The sequence below is a fragment of the Ursus arctos genome, unplaced genomic scaffold (genome assembly GCF_023065955.2).
Source record: "Ursus arctos isolate Adak ecotype North America unplaced genomic scaffold, UrsArc2.0 scaffold_19, whole genome shotgun sequence".
In the NCBI taxonomy this organism is placed as follows: domain Eukaryota; kingdom Metazoa; phylum Chordata; class Mammalia; order Carnivora; family Ursidae; genus Ursus; species Ursus arctos.
Window position 1 is genome coordinate 48,236,474 of NW_026622863.1, and position 19,348 is coordinate 48,255,821.

Sequence of the window (19,348 nt, forward strand, 5' to 3'; positions counted from 1 at the left end):
TAATAATGGGATGGCGTCGAGAGAGTTGAGGCACTTCTTAGGCAACGTGAGTATCAGGTGGGACGATTTCACACACACCAGTGTATTCAGTCCTACGGATAATCCTCTGAGCCTCAATGAATATCCTCATTCCCATTGCACAGATGAGAAAACCGTGGCCAGATCTATGTTTCGGAAAGCTCACCCTGACGCTAGTAGATGGACTGGAGGAGGCCAAGGGGGAGGCTGGGAGAGCTGGGGGACGTCCACACGTGGACTAGGGCAGGGCCTGGAGCTGGAGAGAATGGACTGGAAGGGGAATGGGTGAGATTTGATGAGACCTACGATGCCCAGGATCCTTTCTGGGGGGCCTGGGGCAGGGAGCCTCCTCTGAGATAGGGAACACGGAGACAGGTGGTTTGAGGGGGGTCAGGTGCCAACGTCCTAACCAATACCAGCTCTTGGCCCCAAACAGGAGGCAGAGGAAGAACCACACCAGCAAACTTCATGAGTTGGCACTTCTGTTGCCTGTGGCCCTGAAGACGGGCACCAAGAAGCTCACCAAGGTATGGGGATGGAGGGAGAGGAGGCGGGTGTGGGAGGCAGATCTGAAAATCTTACAGTCCCTCGTCCTGGGGCCCCGACATGGGCCCTTTCGGCGACAGCACCGAGCTGGGCATGGTCCTGCCCTGAGTGGGCCTTTCTGTGGTCCCACCACTAGAAGCTTGGGGGATCCTTTCTTGCAAAGGGGGCAGGGGCAGCTGGGAGGGGAAAATGGGCAAGGAGCCGGGTAAAGGTCATCACTTTGGGGAGTCAAACAGCCACGGGCTCGAGCCATCAGCCCTGAAACACCAGGACTCTGGGCAGGGCCCTCAGCTTCTCAGCCTCTCAAGCCTCCCGTTTCTTAGCCGTAAAATGAGGAAAAATATCTACTACCCAGAGATACTGAGGCCCAAACGACACAGTAGCAGCGACGGTCCTCGAAGAAATGTCACTTCCCTCTCTGAGCCCCTTGTCCTGTGTCCTGAGGGCGTCATCTCCACGAGGTAGCAAGAGCTAAAAGTGCTCTGCGCCTCCCCAGTGGCTTACTTGATAAATACATACCGGGCTGAGCCGCCGCCTCGCTCCCACCAGTGGGAACAACTTACTAAGGGACTCAGAGATCTTGAAGGCCTGGTGTGATGTTTTCTTGCCATAGTTCCTCCCATCCCATCATGTATCCACTCAACCATCGGCCAGTTATGGAAAGACTGTTGAGGGCAGAAGCTGTTCTGGTTGCACCAAGGAGAGGCGAAGGAACTTGAGACCCACTCCTCATCCCCTGGGAGCTCAGAATGTGGTCAGGATGATAAAGATTCGAACACAGGAATAACCGATCCCCAGCCAGAACGTGCTCCTTGCCTTCTGAGAGGCTCAGAAGAGTGGGCGTTTGGGGAAAGATCCAGATCTTTGGGTGCCAGATCCTGCCCTTCACCTCCTCAGTGCCTACCACCTTCCGTTGATCACCAGGTCCCGCCGATTCTCCCTCCTAAGCATCTCGCGGCCATCGGCGCTGTACCCTAGCTTCCTGTGGCCACTCCAACAAAGCACAAACTCTGGATTGAAACAATGCGAATTTATTCTTGCACCGTGTGGAGGGCAGAGGTCCAAAATCGGCCACGCGGGTCTAAAGTCAGGGTGTCAGCGGAGTCCGTTCTTCTCAGAGGCTCCTGGGGGGAATCCGTTTCCTTTCCCTTTGCCAACTTCTAGAAGCTGCCTGTGTTCTTTGGCTCACGGCCCCTTCAAAGCCAGCAGCGTAGCGTCTCCCACTCTCTCTCCTTCTCTTCCTCTGCTCCCATCCTCACCTCGCCTTCTCTGCCTTCGACCCTCCTGCCTCCCGCTTGTAAGGACCCCTGCGACCACAGTGGGCCCGCTCAGTTAATCCAGAACAGTCTCTCCATCTCAGGATCCTCCACTCAGTCACATCTGCCAAGTCCCCTTTGTCACCTTCGGCAACATATTCACAGGCTCCGGGGACGTGGACGCTCTTAGGGAGAGGCGGTAAGCCGACTACCACGGTGCTCAGAAATACCTGATGTAGTGAGCACAGGTACTGGGATCAACTCTTGGGAGGTGGGAGGGGGGCAGAGACGACTGGGGGACAGTTGCTGCCCGAAGGAGTGACAGTCGACTCAGGCGACGGGCCACATTTCATCACTGACCGCGTGACCGCATCTCGTGGAATTCTCCCCAGGCCTCAGCCTGCTTTTGTGACAATTGATTCTCTCATGTCTTAAGGATCCCTCTTTCTCCCCAGCTTCATCCTTCCTTGGGTTCAGTCCTGGGTCTCCTGCTCCACAGACAACCTGCGTCCCTGCCAGTCCCCAGCCTCCCCCTCAACCCGTCTGCCTGGAGGGCATCACCACGACCTGTGACAGGGCTGTGTGACGCGCTCAGTCTGACGCTCAATGAATGAACCAAGCTGTTATGTGTTGCCTTTCCTGTGTTTGAGATTTGGGGTGCGGCTTAGGTCCGCGGTATCCTTCCTCGCCATCCTGACTGAGGAAGTGCCCCCTGCCCCGTATGGTCCCGTGGCTTCTCTCTCTGACCGTCAAAGCCCTGGGCATATTCCTGGGACTCTTTCCTTATCTCTCACCCCTTTTGATGAGGGGTTTTGCGGGGGTAAGGACCATAATGGAAATATCTGTATCCCCAGCACCCGCAGGGCCAGCAGACAACAACCACAGCTGCTCCAATTTACTGAGGGTTCTAGGTGTCAGACCCCCAGTGCCAAGCATTTTGGATACGTTTTCTCGCTTAATCCTCCCCAAGGCTTGAGAGGCACAGTGGGTGTGCTCATTTTCCAGAGGGGTCGTGTTGCCCAGAAGGACACGGCTGGTTAATGGCAGAGAGAGAGTCAGATGTGTCTCATTCCAAAGGCCCACATTCTCAAGCGCTCGGTCACTCAGCGCTCAATAGGTATTTGTTGAGTGAACGAGTGAGTGAGTGAATGAATGAATTCCCTCAGCTGAGACAGTTATAGACCTGTCGGCCTTGCCTTCAGAAGGTTTCTGGGATCTGAACCTCTGGCTAGCCCCCAAGCTAACCCTCCTGAACCTTCCGTCTTAGAATCTGCGATGATGCCCAATTGCCTTCTGCATAAAACCTTTACACGGCTACTAATCACATTCCATATTACTTGACAGTTTACTCAGTGTAGTGAGTGCAAATCGTATGCCACGATGGGGGGGTGGGCAATAAAATGTCTGCTCTTGAGAACCCCGTGGTCCAATTCTCAAAGTTAGAAAAGGTCCTCATTTAATCCTTTGAGACCCTGATCATCAGCAAAGTATTTATCAGGCAACTCGTGTATCAGGCTCTGTGCTGGGCGATTTCACACACGCTAATTTATTCAGTCCTAATGATAATCCTCTGAGCCTCAATGAATATTCTCACTCCCATCGCACAGATGAGAAAACTGAGGCTCAAAGAGGTAAAACGGGCTACTTCCCAATACACAGCCGGGAGGTAACAGATTGGATCCAGGTCCTTCCAAAGGAACAGTCTCCTGACGGTGTCACGTGTATCCCTCAGTTAGATCATAGTTTCCTTCCATGGATCAGGTCACATCATTTCAGTGACTGTCAGTATTCTAGCTTATGAAACGGCTTCACACAAGTCCCTCTGTGGGACCGCGTTTCCTGATCTAGGGTTTGGAAGATTACCGCTAACGGTTTTGTGGGTATTCTAGGGATCCAGTTCAATCCAAGAAATACTTACTCTGGTGTTCTTCCCTCACCTCTTCACCAGGCTCACTCCTGTCATTCTTCAGGTTTCCACTTAAATGCTGGAGGCCTGGGGCACCTGGGTGGCTCAGTCCATTAAGCGTCCAACTGTTGGTTTCTGCTCAGGTCTGATCTCAGTGTTGTGAGATCGAGCCACACACTGGGCTCCACACTCAGGGCAGGGTCTGCTTGGATTTCTCTCTCTCTCTCCCTCTGCTCCTTCCCCATCGCTAAATAAATATATAAATCTTTAAAAAAATAATAAATGCTGGCATTCTTTCTGGACACTCAAGTCCAATTTCAGAATCTCTTGTTACACTTTTCTTCATAATGCCTATCATACTATTGATAATTTTGTATGAGTTATGAGTTTATTAAGGGCCACTGTCCTCACTAGATTATAAATTCCATGAAGGTAAACAAAGGCATGTCTGGTTCACCCCTATGTACCTGGCCCTTAGTGGGTAGTAGTCTTTTCTTTTTTTTTTTTTTAAGATTTTATTTATTTTTGTGACAGAGAGACAGCCAGCGAGAGAGGGAACACAGCAGGGGGAGTGGGAGAGGAAGAAGCAGGCTCATAGCGGAGGAGCCCGATGTGGGACTCGATCCCGGTACGCCGGGATCACGCCCTGAGCTGAAGGCAGACGCTTTAACGACTGCGCTACCCAGGCGCCCCGGTAGTAGTCTTTTCTAGCTTTGTGTCTCCGATACCGACTTAGTCAGTACTTGGTGGCTGCGTGGGTGATGCCTGGTGGGCAGAAGGCATCGTGCTCCGTGCTACGGAGATCGTCCTTCAGCCATCACTGGCTAAGCTACCTCTTGACTCTGTGAGCGAGGGATACAGAAATCACTTAGCTACAGCCTCTACCCTCAACTAGTTCAAGGTCGACGAGAGAGACGAACGCATTGCAAGGCCAGGGCATTGCAAGAGTGTTGAGGAGGGACATCTGACCCTGCCTGGTCGAGAGGGGTCAGGGAGGTGGGAAAGCTTCTGGAAGAGGAGACCACGGTGATAAGGCTCACAGGAGGAGAAGCCAGTGCGGGAGTCTGTGGGGAGAAGAGGAGGGCTTTGCAGAGAGAGAATACAGCATGTGCAAAGGGCCAGGGGTGGGAAGCCAAACAGTGTGCATTGAAAAACTGGGCTAGGAGGCCAGCTGACCCGAGTTCTGATCCCAGCTCCCCCTTAGCAGAGTCATGCTAGCACCCCGAGCCTCAGTTTCCTTAGCTGCAACAGACCTCTCCCTGAGCCGCAGCAAGGTCTAAACAGAATAGGAATATCTCTGCCACTGGAGGAACTGTCAAGCTGGGGAATGGGCTCCTGCAGCCTTTCTGTCTCCGGTCCCCCGCAGCCTCACATTGTCTTGGGCCCCCATTCCCGTGCTCAACCCTGTCTTTCTTTTGGGAGCAGAAGGAGATTCTGCTACATGTACTGCATTATATTCAGTACCTCCAGAGAAGCATCGACGTGGCCAAGACCTTGCTCAGATTCCACGCCACCAATGGGGAAGGCGGACTTGGGGGTAAGTAAGATCCGTCACCATTTCCCAGGGCCAGCTCTTTGCCAAGTCCTGTCCTGGCTGTCGGGGACACCAAGTGACTTCGATGAGCCCATGTCCCCAGCGATCTCAGAGGCTGGCAGAGCGGACAGAGTCAGAGAGATGGGGCCAATGCTGTGAACTCAGAGCAGGGTGTCTGGGGCCTTGTGACTGGGCCTGTGCGCACGGTAGCCCGGGGGAGCCCCGGCAGGCAGAAGGCGTGAGCAGGAGCACGCAAGCACGGGAAGACGTGTGTGGAATGTGTGGGACAGGCCAGCAGCCGGTGTGCTTGGAGGGACCGCGTAGCGTCAGGACGACGTGCGCAGGCTCGCGAACCAGATCCTGACGCAGACACGTGACTTAAGACCTTAACCTCCCTGTGCCTCAGTTTGCTCATCTGCAAAGTGAAACCAATACTAGCTGACCCTTGAGCAACACGGGTTTGAACTGCATGGGCCCGGTTACACGCAGATTTTCTTAGATAAATCCAGTACAGTCCTGTAAATGTCTTTTCTCTTCCTTATGCTTTTTGTTTTTAACGCTTGCTTTTCTCTTAGTTTACTGTAAGAAAACAGTATATAACACATAGAATATACAAAATATAGGCTAATCCCCTGCTTGTGTTATTGGTAAGGACGCTGGTCCACAATAGCCTAGTCGTAGTTAGGTTTTTGGAGGGTCAGAATTAGACGTGGATTTTCCACAGCGCGGGGCTTGGGCAAAGGAGGGAGATGAAGATGAGAATTACCAGAGGCCTTTACAAAGCCAGGCAAAGCCATGATCAGATTTTTTTTAGGAAGAGGTACCTGACATCCAGGGATCAGGATTGGTTGGTTTTTAAGTGAGGAACTGGAGTCAGGGAAGTCAGCGAAGAGGCCGTTAGGAGTGATCTGGACCGGAGACAGGTCGGTGTCGCACTGAGGGTGAGGCTGGGGACAGAAATGGTACCTTTGGGCGATGTTGATGAGGGAGAACTGAAAGGCCAGATGGACAGGCCCCGGGTGGGCAAGCCAGGGTGGACGGTGGAGCCCTCATTGCCCTGAGGAAGGTAGGAGGAGGAACTGGTTTGGGACGGGGCCGGCAGGGAAGCATTTGAGAAGCATTGAGTCCGTCTTCCTTCTTGGTAGACCCCGAATGGCCCTGGGGGGACCTGAGTTTTCGCCCTGGAAAACTCTGCTGCCTGGCCGTGCAAACTCAGACCAGTCCAGTCTCCTCCGTGGGCTCAGTTTCCACATTTGTAAAGTCAGCTTGGGGACCATGGCCGCCCACCAGCCCTCTGCCCAGAATTGGGAAGCATGTCTAGAAGGAGGAGACAGGACGGCAGAAGGTAGGGGGCATCTGACTGAACTCTTTCTCCACCCTGAGCAGGGCTGGGTCGGAACAGGGCCTCGGGCCCCGCACGACGGAGACACTCCACCCCTTCGAGCTCCCCGCACTCTCGCAAGTCCCGTCTTCAGGGCGCCTGCCGGAAACCCCGGAAGAAGAAACCCACCGGATTGTCAGGTACAAGTGAGGCGGGACAGGAAGCCGGGTCACATGGGAGCAAAGCTCCTTTTCCAGAGCCTTTCTCACTCCTGGGAGGCCTGGTCAGCTACCCAGTGAGCACGCTTTACAGTGACACCTGCCTGGTCCAACGCCCAGCCCCTCGGCTCACTAGTCCTGAGGCCTGGCATGCTTGCTTTCCTTCTCTGAGCCTCAGCTTCCTCGGGGTGGACCACAGGGTGGTCTTAAGGGTCAGGAGCCCGTGTACATGGCCCTGGAGCAACGCTGAGTGGGGAGGCACATGGTCAGCGCTCAGTGAAGGGAAGCTGCTGTTACCATTTATCGTTCTTTACAGCCAGTCACCCGTGCTGGGCCAGGGCATCAGGGCGCACGGGCTGATGGAGAGACCCAAGTGTGGAAAGCAAGCATCCCTGAGCCAGCCTCAGCCTCGCTGCTAACTCACCATGTGTCCCTTCACCTCTGCAGACCCCAGTTGACCTGTCTTTAAAATGGGAGTTGTACCCAGTCAATGATTTCCAGTCTTGGCTGCGTAGCTATTGAATCACCCAGGGTACTATCAAAAATGCCTATGCCTGGGCCTCCCACCCAGAAAGTCAGGTTCCAGGGCCTGGGGTGGAACGTGGGCATCAGTGTTTTTTCGAGCTCGCAAGGTGATTCGAACGTGTGGGCCGGGGAAGGGAGCCTCTGCTGAGGTGACCTCTCGCTGAGGATCCAGGCTTACCTGGGAAGGGCTGGTGAGCGACCAGGCCCGGCAAAGCTTGGAATAGGCTGTGGGCCCAGAGCAAAGACAGCCTCCACCTGAGCCCTGTTCTGGACCCCCCCCCCCCCGACGCTCATCTCTCTGCTCCCCCAGAGCGCCAGACCCGGGCCCAGAACCCTCGCCGCTGTCTGGCCCTGGACAAGCCCAAGAAGTGGGTGATCCCATCCCCAGAGCAGCAAGGAAGAAACATGGGGGGCACTGCCACCCCTTCAAGACGTGCCAGCTCCTGCTGTCACCCCAAAGTTGCATCATCCCTGCCTCAAGGTGACAGGAAGGGAGGAGGATCCCGGCTGACGTTGCTGGACATGGCTGAGAACAGCATCCACTGTGACTTCTCAGGTTGCTGTCTTCCCCTGCCATTAACTTAGTCACTTAGACACTCCTTGTCAGGCACCCGCAGTGTCCCAAGCCTGGGCCCAGTAGCTGGGGCCTCCGCGGTGGACAAGAGACACGCTGTCTCGGGCCTCCTTCCCTGTCGTCTTCTTCCCTCTATGCCCCATTGTAGATGGAAGGGTGGGACGACATTGGCGTGGCCCTCGTGCAAGGCTGTGGGTCACAGAACCGGGGAAGGCAGGCAATGCTCCTGTGACTCCCGTCCCTGGGCTCCCTTGAAAAGGTGGGGTGATGCACCCAGCAGAGCGCCGGGTGAGACGGGAGCGCCTGGCGGGTGAGGGAGGCCCTGAGCCGTCCTGTCCCCCGTCCATTCATCTGGCCCCTACTCCCCGAGCATCTCGGGGCCAGGCCGCATGCGAGTGCTGGTGCCACAGTCCAGTGAAGGAGAGTAGAGCGACCCAGACTTCCCGGGTCGCCCGGGAGGGCGTGGGGGCCCAGAGGAGGCGCCCAACCCACCTGGGGAGGCAGGGCTTTTCGGCTCTTCCGCTAGTTGTGTGACGTTGGGCAAGTTACTTGGTATCTCAGGGTCTCAGTTTGCTTAACTGTAAAATGGGCATAATCATGGTGCCCTTCGGCAAAGTATGCAAAATGCCCCAAACCGTGCGGGCATGGCGAGCACCCTGTACTTGTTTGCTCTCATCGTCTTCATCGACAGTGCTCCACTTCAGGATTTTAGCTCCCTTCAGCTTCTGAGAGGGATGTGGGGTTCCAGAAACTGAGGGGACATTCGGGGCGCCGCGTAGCCTCACATAGAGGTCCCGCTTCCAAGGTCTTACCAGGATCTGGGAGGGAGAGGCCGTGGCAGACCGCGGCACCTCTCCATCCCCGTATCTGGGACTCCGGGATTCCTTCCAGTCACGGGCGTGAGCCTCCAGACTCGCTCCCTGTCCCTGCAGGGTGCTGCTGCGGAGTCAGCGGCCAGGGCGATGGGCTCCACCGCGCCTTCAAGGCCCAGCAAGGAACTGAGCGGATCTACTTTCTCAACAGGACCCAGCCCTGTCCCAGGTAAGGGCACCCCGAGGGCTCTGAGTGGGGGAGGCTGAAGGGTCTGGTCTGGACTGAATGCTGGAGGCTGAATGCTGGAGGGGTGGTGAGAAATGACGTTGATTGACATTCTCGCTGGCAGAGGCTTAATGCAGAGCCTTGCTTCAGGGCTGCTGGACCAGGGCTGCGGCCCCTCACCAGCCTCCCTGCCTCCCGCCTCACCCCTCCAGCCTGACCTCCCTAGCTGTCAGAGTGGCTTTTCTAACCCCAAACCTCAGTCACATCAGTTCATGGCTTTCAGGCCTCCCCTAGTGCCCGTGGGGCAGAGCCCCAATATCTTAGTTGGCATCTGAGAGCTTCTCTGGCCCAGCTCATCTTGCCAGCCCCCTCTCCTCTCCCTCCCCCACAAACCTGACCCTAAAGGCCACCATATGTTCGCCACTCCACGGAAGCCGTGGCCTTGCCCCCTCTGGCCTTTTCACCCCCTCATCCCTCTCCCTGGCAAGCCTGTTTCCGTCGTCCACCTAGAAGACCACCACTCTTCAGGCTGAGCTCAGTGTGGTCCTCCCTCTCGGTCCTCCTGGAACACCGCCCATCACAGCCCTGCCCCCTGAGCGTCAGCACGTGGTGACAGCTGCCTCTCCTGGCAAGCCTGAAGCCCCTTGAGGGCAGGTGCCTCGGCTGACTAAGCTTCCTGCCTCCCCACCCCCCACCCAGCAGCCGGCACAGAGCAGTCCCCAGAGCCCAGGCGGGGTCTGCCTCTCGAATTCCACCTCTTACAGGCAGAAGCTGGTGTTCTACGATTCCAGCGAGGAGCTGGACAAGGAGTCCCCAGATGCTGACCCTTGGCTTCCTGCCTGGACCCCGGAGGGCAGCCCCCCTGGTGACTGAAACTCCATCTCTCCTCCTTGTAGTCTGGTGTGGGGTCCTTCCGGCTCACTTCCTTCTGAGCAGTACTGTGGTGGGAGGGAAGCAGGACAGGGACTCGATGTGTGCCTAGCACAGGGCCACACGAGTGTACTTGCTGTCACTGCGCCAGCCGTCGCTTCGGCAGACGTTGCTAGCCAATCATCACTCTTTCTGTGGAGCCCAGACGCTGCCTCAGAATCCTTCTTAACACAGAGCTCCAGGTAGCTACAGTAGGTCTATCAGATGTGGCACAACCAGACACTGATTTTTCTGTTTTTGGTCATCCATGACGTGATGCCAGGCATCGTGTCTCTTGATTTCCTCTACGAAGCACTCAAAATGAGCAACTGACGGTCGCCCTTCCCCCGTGTCTAACACCATCTCCTCAAAGCCAGCCGCTGCCCTGGGGGAGAAGGTGATCTCTGACACGTCCGTCCTCAAGCCTGACGCTTCCTTTTCAGGGAGCCCGCTGGCCTTGGGGCCTCCCCAGATTAACAACTACAGTGTGACAGGCCACCCGAGCGAGATCCTAGGGCTCAGTCCATCCCTCTTCAGCTCCCCAGGGAAGCTGCCGCCAGATCAGATCCTGGGGGATGACACTGAGTTCCTGACCCAAGGTGAGCTCCCAGGGCCGCCCCGACGCTTGGTCCATTCAGAAAACATACGGCGATACCCACCAAATGCACCGCCCTGGACTCTGCCGAGCGTCCTGGGTGCCCCGGGCTGGATCTCATCCCAGCCCCGCCTCGAGAAGCCCATGGCCTCGTGGGGAAGCAGCCCCAGGCCGGCACGGTGAGGGGAAGGCTCCAGGAGCCTGCATCAGGGACCCACTCCCTCTGCTTGGCTTGGAGGTACGCCAGGGGAGCTGGCCCATGAGCTGGATTTGGTCCTGGGACAGGAGATCCCAAAGCAGAGATCCGGAGAAGGGCACTGGGGCGATCAGGGCCTCGGGGGAGGCATTGCGGCTCCAGCCACGGCCCACTCTCCCTCCCCGACAGCTCTCTTTGAAGAAGTGTTCCTAGATCCCGAGTCTTTGCCTTCTGACAGCATGCTTGAGGCGCTCCAGAGCAAGGTAGGCAGCCGTCCACACACACATCCGTCTGTCCTTCTTTCCACATGCATCGCTCTCTGTGTCACTGGCTCATCCGTCTGCTGACCGGGCGGCCGCCTCCCCCCACCCACTCACTGTCCATGTGCTCGCGCTTCTCCTCGTCCTTCCGGAGACTCGTCTCCCGTCTGTGTCCTCATCTGCCCGTCCTGTGCACACTCACTGCTGGCCACTGGGAGCCCCACCCTGTGCTGGGCATTTGGAATGAACTAGACCCCAAGGATAAGAGCTGAACCCGCCGGGTGCCCAGAAAACACCCCACATAACTTGACAGCTGAGCTGTGAGACGGGGTCTCTGGTGACCCCAGTCGACAGAGGAGGAAACTGAAAACAGAAGAGTGAGCTCAGGAATCCTCAGTTGGAAGGAGCCTCCCTCCCAGGCCCCAGGGCTCACCTCTAGCCAATGTCCTCTCAGGGGCTCACCGCAGGGCTGACCCCAAATGCGTCTGCCTCCACCTCCGCGTCCGCCAATGAGGAGCCGAATCTGCGGCAAACACCAAAATAGCCGCTCTTAGCAGAGCTCTCAGCAGGTGCTTCTTGGCCCTGCAAGGCGTGTGGAGTGACCCCCATTCCGTAGGTGAACTTGATGCTCAGAGAAGTTACCACTTGCCCGGGGCGTCACGGCTGCCGAACCGAACCGATGGCATTAAGAGCTATTGGCCCAGAGCGGGGAGGGCGGGGGGGGGGGGGTTGCGAACCCCTGAGGCCCAGCCAGCCCCTCCGTGACCCGCTGTGGGAACCTGGGAACACCTGCTTGGACGTCCAGGGATGGTTTGGACGAGGTTGTCTTAAATTTGAGCTGATTCTGATGCCCCCGTGACGTCCTAGGAAAGCCGGGAGTGGGGACATGAAGGGACACTGTGGTCTCTCCTCACATCTCCTATCTCTCTCCTTCACCCCCCAGGAGATGCCCTTGGAGGCCCCCGAAGACCCCCCGGACTCCCACAGCCTGTGCCAGTCCTCCGTCTCGCTTGACCACTGCTACCTGTCGCTGAGCGAGAACAGCAAGGCGCCCTCCAGCTCCAGCTCCAGCTCCAGCTCCAGCTCCAGCTCCAGCTCGGGGGACACGGACACTGAGTCGGTGTGCAGGCAGCAGGAGGTGAGGGGGGGACAGCCTTCGGCGAGATCGGTCCCCCGTCTCCTGCCGGCGCTCACCTCCCCGTCCCCACCCAGGACGCTCAGGCCGACCCCGAGGGCCTGCCGTCGTCCAGCGACGAGGACGGAGACTACACGTGGACCCCCACCCGGCGGGCCGCCCCCCTGCCCGCGGCCGGGAGGAAGGCCAGGAAGGGCCGGGCGGGCCGGGGCCCAGTGAAGCCCAGGGAAAACAAGAAAGCCCCCTGCCCAACACAGATGAAGAAAAAGTGCGTCAACGGCTTCATCATGTTCTGCAGGATGAACCGGAAGCAGTACATCCGGTGGGTGGGAGTCCTTTTGGCCTTGGTGGGGCCCAACGTGCACTGCCCCCCCCCCAAGAGCATGTTGCTCCTGCTGTCTGACGCATTTGCCCCTTCCGGAAATGACCCATTGACCCTTCCTCAGCCAGCCCCCTGCCCACATCTAACCTGGTCCCGCTGCGTTGGTCAAGGCCTGCGAATTGCACGCAGTGAAACCCAGCTCATCCTTCAGAAAAAAGGAACATGGCTCTCGCAGCCTGAAAGAGGGGAGGAGGGAGATGGCCTTCAGGCGTGACTGGGCCCAGGGCTCCGATGATGCCGTCTAGGCGTTTTGTGCTCTCTCCACTCTGCTTTTCTGGGTTGGCTTTGTTCTCAAGCATGTGGGGTGGGGTTGGTGGAAGGTCACCCCAAGGCTCAGGTCCAGCGACCTGGTGGGGGGTGGGCGGTAGTTTGCAAGCTCCTTGTTTCTAATGTTTCCAGCCACAGTTCTTGGGGCTGATTTGGTAGGTCAGGGGCCCAGACCTGAAAGGCGGAGGTGTGGGGGGTGGGGAGAGGCCCCCCAATCTATAGCAAAGAGCTGGTGCCCTGACAAAGATGGGGTCCCCTCCAGGTCCCGAGACTCGGTGTCCTCTTCCCGACAACCCGTCAGTCCAGCTCCCTTCTTTGATACCTGGGCTCCAGAGGGTGTGTCCTGAGGCCCTTGAGGCCAAAGTGGACAGAAAAGATCCTAGTTCTCAGCTGGAAAGCCGAAGCGCTGAGAAGGCCGGAGAGCCTCCTGTGGTCAGACCTTTGGCCTTCGCCCAGAGCAGCCTGCCCTGCAGGCCTCTCCTTACCTCCTCCCTCCTGTCCCAGAGCCTGTCCTGGGACCGCATCCACGGCTGCCACCAAGGAGCTGGCCCAACTCTGGCGGGCAATGACCCAGCAGGAGCGGAGACCATACTGGTGAGGGGCCCCTGCCCCGGGGGCGCAGGGGGTGGGGTAGAGGGGCCTTCCTGGCTCCTGACACCTGCTCTGATTTTCAGAGCCTTAGGCTTCGTGATATTGGGAACAGGTTGGAGTTTATTGCTGGGGTGGAAGATATGGCTGTTGCCAACCCTTAGGAGATCGTTGGGGGCGGTGACAGAGGTTGGGAAGTGCTTGACCTCAGAGCTTAGAAGGGCAAATAGCCAAATTTGGGCTTCGGACCCCTTTTGCCCTTCCTGCCCCAGGGAGTTTCTCAGAGCAGGAAGCTCGGTCTTATTTCCCTGTCACTAGCCCTCCTCCCTCCCTGCCCCCACCTCCTGTCCACCTGGTCAGAGCTGCCACCTGCCCCTTTCTCATTGGCGCCTAACACACACAGCCCTAGGTGCGCGCTGCTTAACAGATCTCACAGGAGTGTGGGACTCCGGCCAAGAGCCCTTGGCCCAGCCCCATGGTATAGACGGGGACCTGGAGGCCCAGGCTGGGGGGGTGAGACAGACACCCCTGAGGGCAGGGAAGGCGTGACCACTGGCCGGCCCCCTCTCCCCCAGCATCAAAGCTCGAAGGTTCAGCCTCCAGCACAACCGGATTGTGAAGCAGGACAGCTCCAGCAGCGAGGACGAGGACTGGGGGACCCCCAAGCCCTTCTATCAGCTGCTGGCCGAGAAGGCCCGCCGTTCCCCAAACCTGGCCCCTCCGCGGCCCCTTCAACACAACTGAGACGGTAACCCTGCCTGCCGCGCCCCTCCTCCCTCTGCTTTGCAACCGGGAGCCAGTGAAGAGGTTGTCCCCTCCTGGGCCTCACCCCTCCTGGAGCAGGTCCCCTCGGCCAGTTCCTGTGCCGCTGGGAGGGGGCGTATTTATGGCCCCTGGTGCTGTGTGCGTTTGCCTGGTGCTAGGGCCGCCTGAACTAGGCCTGCCCGCAGTCCACTGCCCTGCCCGCAGCCCCGCCCTCACCTGGCTGCGGGGGGGGGGGGGGGGGGAGCCGCAGGGTGGGAGGAGGGGAGTCCTGAGTGAAAGGCAGTAAGATGAAGTTTGCTGGAAGGGGCTCACTCTGCCCTTCCACTGCCCACCCCAGAATCCAGTGGTTTCAACCCTGTTCATTCTCACCTCGCCCCACCCCGCCCTCCCCTGTTCTATTTATAGATTATTTATTGTTTGCAACAAAATAAAGTGGAACCCTTGTTACCAGCAAGAAAGGCAAGGCAGGCTCTTTTGGTCCCCTGCTTCCTCCGCCCTGGGTGGGGGGCTCCTCCTGCAGGACCTGGAGACCCTGGGCCTGCGGTCGGAGAGAACCCACACCTTCCCGAGCGGCAGCACAGAACTGACCTCCAGCCCCCGTCCCTGTCAGGGAGCAGCCAGAAAGCCAGAATCTCAGGTGGGGCTTTTTTATGGCTCAGTGTTTCCTTTGGGCAAGTCATCTAGAAGGTAACCCACACCCCTGCACATTCTAGTTGTCTGTTAACTTTATTTTAATTGAAATGGAGGCATAACATGTCCTAGAAAAATAAAGATTTATGATACAAACTAGACACAGGGGTCAGGGTTGCCCCAGGGGTGAGGGGATCTTTGGTCTGGGGCCGGATGTGAGAAAGAGGGCTCTAGTCCCGGGGGAGCCTCACCCAGGCCTCCCCGCACCTGCCTCCCTTTTCAGCAGGAAGGGCCCCGCCGGGAGGGTCCATCGGTCTGGGGCACAGGATGGCCTGTCCTCTGCCCTCTGACTCCAAGTGGTTCTGAGAACACTGGATGTCCGCAGAGCTATTAATAGTGTTTTAGGGAGTGACAGGGACAGGGCTCACGGGGTTGGAAATCCAGCCACGTGCAGGGAGTTCAGCTCACAGCTAGTACCAGGTCGAGGGGGGCAGAGCCCCCCAGTCAGGACCCCCAAACCTCCCCATATATTTGGGGCACAGAGCAAGGAGAGGGCTGTAACAGTGGAGGCCGCCGATCCAGAGGACGGTGTCCCTGGGCAGGAGTGGACAGGGGCAAGCCCCCTGGCACCTCCAGGGCTTGGAGAGGTTACGTGGCCCGGGTGGGGGTGGTGGATGTAGTGTGTGGAACTTCGGCTCGCGGCAGTTGTGTCTGGGCGGCCCCCTTGTCCCGGGCAGCCCTGGATCTGGAGCACCATGGGCAGCAGAGGCGACGAGGCCCCGGCGGGGGTCACAGTTCCAGGGGATCTTCCACAGGCACCGACTGTAGCTGGGTCAGAACCTTGGGCTCAGCTTCCAGCCCCTCGTCAACCTCGCTGCCTGCCGTGGACCCCAGGAGCAGCCCCTCGGGGTCGGGGTCTGGCAGCCTCAGCACCGTATGGGGGGCCTGCGTCCCCAGCCCCTTCTCAGCTTCCAGCAGCCCTTCCGGGCCCGCACTCAGTTCCAGGCCCGCTGGCCAGATGGGCATGGCTGCAGGCGACAGCATGAGCGCCTCTGGCGGGGGCGCCGGGAAGCCGGGTAGGAGACCGGAGGAATCCGGGGAGAAGGGCAGGCTGGCGGCGGTGGCAGCGGCGGCGGCGGCACCGGTGGCAGCAGGGACGGGCGGTGGCTGCGGTGCAGAGAGTGGGCCTAGGGCGTGGACGTCCGGGAGAGCGGGGCTGGGGGCCACCGGGAGGGCTCCTTCCGGCACTGAGATGGCCGGGTCTGGCTTCAGGGGCAGGGCCAGGCTGGGGGCAGGCGGCAGGACCTGGGAGACCAGCATGCTGGTGGGGAAGGTGGCCGTGAGGATGATCTTGCCCTGCTGCACGGCCACACCTGTCACGATGGGGCTGCCAGACACGGGGTTGGCCAGGAGAAAGTTTCCTGTGGGGACAAGAGATGGGCCAGGCGCAGGGGTGAAGGTGACGCTCTGCAGGCCAGGCAGGCAGATCAGCCTGAGGCAAGACGAGCCCCTCTGAGATGGGGCTGTGTCGATGTGGCTGGAGCCTCAGGCCACCGCCTGGCTCTGGAGGGTTCTGGGCCGTGCCAGGGATGGGCTGCCCAGACTCCCAGAAGCCCACTGACAGCACCAGCACCCGCCCCCCCCTCAGGCCCCAGGAAGGCGGGAGGTACCTGGGGCGGTGGCGGAGGGCAGCTGCAGGGCGGTCACGCCCACCCCGGAGTTTATCAGGTGCACGTTGGCGGGGCCTGCGGCCGCGGCCACCTTCACAGGGCTGCCCGGCCCGGCCGCCAGCAGCTGCAGCGGCCCCACCGCCTGCGGCAGGGTCACCACCTGGGAGGTGGGCACCACCTGGGGCAGGTTCAACAGCGGGGACGTGGGGCCCAGGCCTGCGGGATACCCAGGGGGTGGGGAAAGTGGCACCACCTGGGGAGCTGCCACAGACGGCACCGGTCCTGGGGGCAGAGGAAAGGGGGCAGCCGGTGGAGGGCCGGGCACCACTTGGGGCAGAGGCCCCGCAGCCTCCTCTCCCGCCGGCCCTGAAGCAGCCACCTGGGCCTCCTTGGTCTCAGCGGCCTCAGGCTGAGCCTCCTCTAGTCGAACCTCCCCGGTCTGAGGGTCCAGGACCAGGGAGGTCTTGCCCTCGCTGGCCCCCTGGGGCCCGGGCTGCGGGGGAGGAGCGCCACTGCCACCCGTGAGCAGCAGGGGGCCCAGGCCGGAGGCCTCCCCGAGGGCCAGGCTGTTGATGATGACGGGGCTGCCGTTGAGGAGCACAGCGGGAGAGCTGCCCGCAGCCAGGAAGCTCCCGTTCACCAGGATGGAGGAGGAGGCAGGGCAGGGCGTGGGAGGGGTGGCCCCAGCCAGAAATATAGAGCCCTGCGCAGGGGCCTCCGCAGCCACCGGAGCCACCCCCCTATCCAGGTCCTCCGGACTGCGGCTGGACTCGTCCTCGGTGGTGGGGTTCCCGTCAGACTCGCTGGCCAGAGAAAGGATTGTGAGTGGTGGTCCCGAACGTCCTGTTTAGCCAGTGGCCGGCAAGCTGCCTGCCGACCGCTGCCTCCCCACCCTGCTCCAGCCCAAACTTTGACACCGAAAGCTTCAGGGGGGTTATAAAATCTCCCCCTGAAACCACCCCAAAACCCCCGAGAAAGAGCCTCTGCCAGTCCAGCATTGATACCTCTCCATAAAAGCTAAAGCTGACCCCATCGGAAGGAGGAGGCCCTCCTCTCCCAGCCCCTTGGCCTCCGGGCCCCAGAGGCTGAGGACTGGGCTGCCCCGGGTCCCCTGGGTCCGGCTGAAAGCAGCCCAGCGTCTTTCCCCAGAGTGAAGAGGCAGCCGCCAGCTCAGTTCCCGGTGCCTCCCCCGCCCCCCCCCCTCCCCCGGGCGTCAGAAAAGGGAGTGAGAGGCCGGCGCGCAGGGTGGGAGGGGAAGGGCTTGGGTTACAGGGAAACCGGAGCTGGGGAAGGTTCACGTTTCACAACAAAGACAGACGACGGACCACGCTGTTTGGGCCCCGAGGGGGGGTGGGGGGGTAAGGAACAGCCACGGTTCAGGGAAAGGCCCCGCAGCCCCTGGTGAAGGATGCCCCCACGCAGGGTGGGTGGACAAGGGCCCGTCCCCCTTTCCGCAGCCCCCCCATTTTCTCAAAGCCTCCCCCCAGCCACGAACACGGATGGGATTTGGGACGGAGCTCTGAGTGGAGCAGAGGAAAGAGGTCTCCCAGCCTCCGCGACTGGAGCAGCGGGAACGGGGAGAGGGCCGGGGCGCGTGCCTGTTCGGTCTACACGTATTCCCTACGCCCTGGGGGGCGCCTGAAGGTGTAAGCAGGAGGTGCCCCAGGAGCTCGGCGCGCTGACTCCAGCAGTGGGCTTGGGGGAGAGGGGGGTGGCTGGTAGCACGTCCCTGGGAAAGCGGGACTTGCGCCGCCCGCGTCCCCTCACCTCTTGCAAGGCGCGCCGCCGCCGCCCCCGGTCCGATCGCGCTGTCGCCGGTTCTTGAACCAGTTGCTGACCTGCGTGAGCGAGAGGCCGGTGAGCGTGGCCAGGCGGCGCTTCTCGTCCGGCGTAGGGTAGCGGTTGCCGCGATAGCAGGCCTTGAGCGCGGCGCGGGAGCGCTCCTTGAAGCAGTAGACGGTCTCTTCGCCGTCCCATATGGTCTTGGGCAGCGGGAACTTCTTGCGCAGACGGTACTTGTCCACTGCGCCCAGCGCGCGGCCGCGGGCCCGCTCGGCCTCGTGGTAGCGCGCGCGCAGGTAGAGGTCCTGCAGAAAGGCGTGGTGGGCGGCGGGGAAGGGGCGGCTTTCCAGCAGCCGGTAGAGCTCGGCGTACTCGCCCCGCTGGAAGGCCACCAGGGCCCGAGCGCGCAGCACCGGATCGCTGCCACGTAGGCGCTCGGCCGGGGGCAGTGCGCCCAGGAAGCGGCTCAAGCGGCCGGCGTGGCCCGCCTGTAGCAGCGCCTCGCAAACGCACGCCACCTGCTCGGGCGAGAAGCGGAGGCCCGTGGGCGGCTCGGCAGCGGCCTCGGGAGGCGACCCGGGGACGCCCGGGGATCCCGGGCCCTCCGCTCCCGACGCCGCTTCGCCCGCCCCGGCCCCGGCCGCGGCCGCCGCCTCACCCTCGGCCGCCTGCAAAGTCTGCAGGAGCTGGCGCGCTTCCTCCTCCTCTTCTTCGGTCGCCGCCGCCGCCGCCACCGCCTCCCCCCCAGCCGCCGGCCCCGCGCTCGGCTCCGCAGGCAAGGTAGCCATGTTTTGCAACTTTGGGAAGTTCCTCCCTCCTTCTCCTCCTCCCTCGGGCTTTCCCCAGCCCCCTCCCCCGCCCGTCCCCCCTCTCCGCCCTCCCTTTCGCGCTTCCCGATCTTCTCCCCCCCGCCGACCCCGCGTCTCCCCCAGCAATGCCAGGCCCAGCTCTCCACTTGGATCTCGGTCCCAGTGTCTGTGAGTGCCCGCCCCCCTCCCCGCCTGTCCGTGATTCTCCTTTTGTTTTCCCTCCGCCTCAGGCCGCGCTTTTTTGCCTCCCCCCGGGTGTGCCTCAGGCTCAGGGCCTCAGTTTCCCCATCGGGACAACGGAGAAGGTAACGGGCCGTCCGGGAGGGCTAAGGGCGCGAAGCCACCTCCGCCCGGAGACTAAGCTTCTGCACGCCTCCGTCTCCAGAGTCCTCTGAAGGCCCCCCCACTCCCCATCTCCGCCTGC

The 19,348-nt window shown here is 60.3% G+C and overlaps 2 protein-coding genes across 2 annotated transcripts; one reads left to right on the plus strand and one right to left on the minus strand.

Moving 5' to 3' along the window:
* The first annotated feature begins 10 nt into the window (after nt 1-10).
* Nucleotides 11-14,012, plus strand: MEIOSIN (meiosis initiator). Its single transcript, XM_026481745.3, has 13 exons — nt 11-46; nt 360-545; nt 5,152-5,263; nt 6,647-6,781; nt 7,635-7,886; nt 8,831-8,939; nt 9,701-9,801; nt 10,289-10,444; nt 10,826-10,899; nt 11,840-12,034; nt 12,109-12,353; nt 13,185-13,274; nt 13,844-14,012. The coding sequence occupies exons 1-13, from the start codon at nt 11-13 to the stop codon at nt 14,010-14,012; spliced, it is 1,860 nt and encodes a 619-aa protein (XP_026337530.3).
* Nucleotides 14,013-14,745: 733 nt separating this feature from the next.
* Nucleotides 14,746-18,940, minus strand: SIX5 (SIX homeobox 5). Its single transcript, XM_026482022.4, has 3 exons — nt 18,101-18,940; nt 16,334-17,136; nt 14,746-16,084 (listed from the first exon to the last, which is right to left on the minus strand). Exons 1-3 carry the CDS (start codon nt 18,901-18,903, stop codon nt 15,453-15,455), a joined length of 2,238 nt encoding a protein of 745 aa, XP_026337807.2. The 5' UTR covers nt 18,904-18,940; the 3' UTR covers nt 14,746-15,452.
* Nucleotides 18,941-19,348: the final 408 nt, after the last annotated feature.